The 5,230-nt window shown below is 25.7% G+C and overlaps 1 protein-coding gene across 1 annotated transcript; it reads right to left on the bottom strand.

The window, feature by feature from the left end:
• Positions 1-1,265: 1,265 nt before the first annotated feature.
• On the bottom strand, positions 1,266-1,616 carry OCT59_009363 (uncharacterized protein; the record flags this gene model as incomplete). The annotated part of the gene is made up of 1 exon (XM_066133497.1): positions 1,266-1,616. One exon carries the CDS (start codon positions 1,614-1,616, stop codon positions 1,266-1,268), a length of 351 nt encoding a protein of 116 aa, XP_065999931.1.
• Between the last annotated feature and the right edge of the window lie 3,614 nt (positions 1,617-5,230).

Genomic DNA, 5,230 nt, shown 5'->3' with positions numbered 1-5,230 from the left:
AAATATTTCAAAAAAAAAATATTTTATACACTAATCTAATTATAATACAACTAAAATATAATTATTATTGTATAATACCAGATACTTATTATCTACTATATCTTTATTCTGAAAGTATTAAACCTTGCAATTTTTTATATAAATACAAACAATATACTAATAGTAAACTCATCCAATTTAAGAAGAATAATGAAATAACCATATTTTTTAAAATTTAATTGAAATACGATTTAATTTTACATAAATTTATTATTTGGATTACTTTAAATTTACTAATTAAATTGCTAAACTAAAATAATACTTAAATTATATTATATGTATAATTAGATATTACATCATCAACAGGTTTCCATAAAATACGACGAAAACCAATTACTAAAATGACAAATCCTTTTAATTTATTAGGATTTGATTTTACTATTTTGACACGTTCATCAAATATTCCTGAACTAGAATAATCAACAACTCTTCCCTTTGAAATTGTATTCATATATGATTCCAGTTGACTTATACCACTGTTCAATACTTCACCTATAGTTGTCTGGTTTGTTCTTTTATATTCTTTAGACCAATATGTATATGGTCTTTTTAGTAAATCTTCTTCATTTTCCTTTTCAAGGATTTTATCTAAATTTCTAATTCATTTGCACCATATTTAACTTTCTGATTTTTTATTAAACCAACTAATGGAATATATTTTAATTCTAAGCTAATATAGTAAATTACGGTGTACCGTTTGAACGAAAAGTGCCAAAATTTCGAAAAATTGATTTTTCGAATTTTTGAATTTTAAAATCTCCTTTTATGGCAATGTAACGTTACACAAATGTCCAAATAAGGAAGTTTGTATTACCAAATTTCCTTTTTTGGACGTTTTGTGTAACGTAGATCTATCCTATAAAAGGAAAATTTCCTTATAAGGCGATTTTAAAAGTTCAAAATTTCGAAATTTCGAAATTTCAAAAAAAAATTACCATAAAAGGAAATTTTTTTTAAGATTTTTGAAATTTCGAAATTTCGAAATTTTGAATTTGAAAATCGCCTTTTAAGGAAATTTTCCTTTTATGTACACCCCATTCGCCTGATCGGCAAAGGATATAACCTTATCCATCGTGTCTCAAATGCATAGGTTATATCCTCCATGGAAACCACGGTTTTTATTGGCCAATACTAAGCAGTGATCATGTGACCTTATAAGTGTAGACATTTTATCCTCGTAACTTAAGGACATTATTGTCTTAATAAATTTGAGGACATTTTTGTCCTCATAATTTTGAGGGCATTGTTGTCCTTGTAAATTTTGAAGAGATTTTTGTCCTCATAATCTTGAGGACATTGCTGTCCTTGTAAATTTTGAGGACATTTTTGTCCTCGTAATCTTGAGGACATTGCTGTCCTTGTAAATTTTGAGGACATATTTGTCCGAGAACATTGTTGTCCTTGTAAATTTTGAGGACATGTTTGTCCTCATAATCTTGAGGACATTGTTGTCCTTGTAAGTTGAGGACATGTTTGACCTCATAATATTGAGGACATCGTTGTCCTTGTAAATATTGAGGACACTGTTGTCCTTGTAAATTTTGAGAATACCATTGCCCTTGTAAATTTGAGGACATTTTTGTTCTTGTAATTTGAGGACATTCTTGTCCTTATAATTTTGAAGATTTTGCTGTCCTCAGGACATTGTTGTCTTTGTGGATTTTGAGAACATGCATTGTTGTCCTTATAAATTTGATGTCCTGACATATTTGTCCTCATAATTTTGATAATATTATTGTTCTCGTAATTTTAATGATATTGCTGTCCTCTACTGTTCTTATAAGTTTGAGGACATTTTTGTCCTTGTAATTTTGATAATATTGCTATTCTTATAATTTTGAGAACATTGTTGTCCTTGTAAATTTTGAGAACATACATACATTGTTGTCCTTGTAAATTTGAGAACATTTTTGTTCTCATGATATTTTGTCCTCATAATTTTGATGATATTTTTGTCCTCATAATTTGGATGATATTGTTGTCCTCATAATTTTGAGGACATTTTTGTCCTCATAATTTTGATGATATTATTTTCCTCATAATATTAATGTTATTGCTGTTCTCATAATTTGAGGACATTTTTGTCCTTGTAATTTGAGGATGTTGTTGTCCATATAATTTTAATGATATTGCTGTCCCCATAATTTTGAGACATTGTTGTTTTTGTAGATTTAGAACATACATTGTTGTCCTTATAAATTTGATGTCCTTGCAATTTAAGGACATTTTAGTCCTCATAATTTTGATAATATATATTATTGTTCTCATAATTTTGATGATATTGCTATCCTCATAATTTTGAGGACATTTTTGTCCTCATAATTTTGATGATATTGCTATCCTCATAATTTTGAGGACATTTTTGTCCTCATAATTTTGATGATATTGCTATCCTCATAATTTTTAGGACATTTTTGTCCTCATAATTTTGATGATATTATTGTCCTCATAATATTAATGTTATTGCTGTTCTCATAATTTGAGGACATTTTTGTCCTTGTAATTTGAGGATGTTGTTGTCCTTATAATTTTAATGATATTGCTGTCCCCATAATTTTGAGACATTGTTGTTTTTGTAGATTTAGAACATACATTGTTGTCCTTATAAATTTGATGTCCTCATAATTTTGAGGACATTTTTGTCCTCATAATTTTGATGATATTGCTATCCTCATAATTTTGAGGACATTTTTGTTCTCATAATTTTGATGATATTGCTATCCTCATAATTTTGAGGACATTTTTGTCCTCATAATTTTGATGATATTATTGTCCTCATAATATTAATGTTATTGCTGTTCTCATAATTTGAGGACATTTTTGTCCTTGTAATTTGAGGATGTTGTTGTCCTTATAATTTTAATGATATTGCTGTCCCCATAATTTTGAGACATTGTTGTTTTTGTAGATTTAGAACATACATTGCTGTCCTTATAAATTTGATGTCCTTGCAATTTAAGGACATTTTAGTCCTCATAATTTTGATAATATATATTATTGTTCTCATAATTTTGATGATATTGCTATCCTCATAATTTTGAGGACATTTTTGTCCTTATAATTTTGAGGACATTTTTGTCCTTATAATTTTGAGGACATTTTTGTCCTCATAATTTTGATGATATTATTGTCCTCATAATATTAATGTTATTGCTATTCTCATAATTTGAGGACATTTTTATCCTTGTAATTTGAGGATGTTTTTGTTCTTATAATTTTAATGATATTGCTGTCCCCATAATTTTGAGACATTGTTGTCCTTATAAATTTGATGTCCTTGTAATGAGAACATTTTAGTCCTCATAATTTTGATAATATATATTATTGTTCTCATAATTTTGATGATATTGCTGTCCTCATAATATTGAGGACATTTTTGTCTTTATAATTTTGATAATATTGCTATCCTTATAATTTTGAGAACATTGTTGTACTTGTAGATTTTGAGAATATACATTGCTGTACTTGTAAATTTGAGGCCATTTTTGTCCTTGTAATTTTAATGATATTGCTATCCTCATAATTTTGAGGATATTTTTATCCTTGTAATAATTTGAAGATATTGTATCCTTGTAACTTGTGTTTTCATAATTTTAAAAACATTTTGTCTTCATTACTTGAGTTGCCTCACATTTTTGGATTTAATTATTAGAGATTATTTTTATCTATATGTTGTATCTTAATTAAATAGACTACATTCATATATCATTTTCCATAATTCATATTAATCTTATGATCATTTACGTAGGTAACAGTTGGATTTGCATTTTTGTTTGCCGATCATTCATTAATATCATATAAAGAGATTATCTTAATAATTGATCTTTTTCGATTTTTTTTAATTAATAAAATGTCAGATTTCAACAAAGTATGTTTTAATAATGTTAAAAATAATTTATGAATACTAATATAAACATCTTTATTTATTAAATTTAAGGTTAAAGAGATAAATTCTATGAATTTTGAGAAAAATACTCTTAATACTAAAACAAAAAAAGGTCAGTCAATATAATTAAAGTTTAAATTTTTTAAGATGTAATAACAATTTTCCGCTTTATTTTACATTTAAAGGACCAAAATTTTATAGACCTTATAGAGTTTCCTTTAATAATAAAGATGCTGGAAGAGTTATAAACAATAAATTTTCTAAAGGAATAAATAAGTATAAAGCATCCAGTTATACAAAACTTCAAGTTAAGCAAATTTTAGAAGCAAAGAATGATGAATATGAAAATACTGGTGAAATAGAATTTGCTGATAATAAATCCAATCACAAAAATATTAGTTATCAACAAAGACAAATTACACTTTCAACAAATTGGAAAATGGGGATGGATGATATTTATAATATTATGTTAGAAAATGAAGCAATTCCAAGCAATGCAACTTGCATTAATTGTAATAATTTGGCTGTATTAAGGTGCTTGGATTGTGGAACAAAAATATTTTATTGTAATTCATGTTTTAATATTTTTCATCACAAGGTCAATTTATTTCATCGTACTCTTATATTTGAAAATTTTCAAATTCAATCAAATGATGTAAAATTGCCACAATTATGTGAAGGAAATTGTGAGCATTCTATAATTAGAATTTTAACAATTACATTAAAAGGTAACTAAAGTAACTTTAATTTTTCTAAACTTCAGTTATTTAATAATTTATAATTCTAATTGTTTATATTTTAGGATGGTTTTATATTCAGCTTCCAGCATGTGATGGAAATGTAAATTCATTAATCAAAAATGGATTATTTCCTGCAACACCTTGCAACCCTTCACTTGCTTTTGATTTTGAAGTATTTGAACTTTATTATAAATTACTTTTTGAAGCACATGTGCCATATTTGGCATTTTGCAAAGTTTTAAAAGCATTACAAAGTAAACAAATTATAACACAAGTAAGTTTTTCAGCTTTATATATTAAAATTTTATTGTAATAATTCTAATTTTATATAATTTGTAGAATATATATCATTCATTTATTTCTTCATTTCATCAATATCTTGGATTGAAATCAAGAATTCAGACTAATTTTAGAAAAGCTTATAAAAATAATGATAATGAGTTTGGATGTCCTGCATGTCCACAAGTATATTTTTATTTTTACTTATTTATAACAAAATAAATAATTCATATTTATAGTATAAAAATATTATATTCATTCTTTAGACCAATATTTTATTAAAACA

Source organism: Rhizophagus irregularis, chromosome 17 (assembly GCF_026210795.1).
Source record: "Rhizophagus irregularis chromosome 17, complete sequence".
Classification (NCBI taxonomy): domain Eukaryota; kingdom Fungi; phylum Glomeromycota; class Glomeromycetes; order Glomerales; family Glomeraceae; genus Rhizophagus; species Rhizophagus irregularis.
Note: the sequence above shows the minus strand (reverse complement) of the source record. Positions and strands in the feature narration are given on the sequence as shown.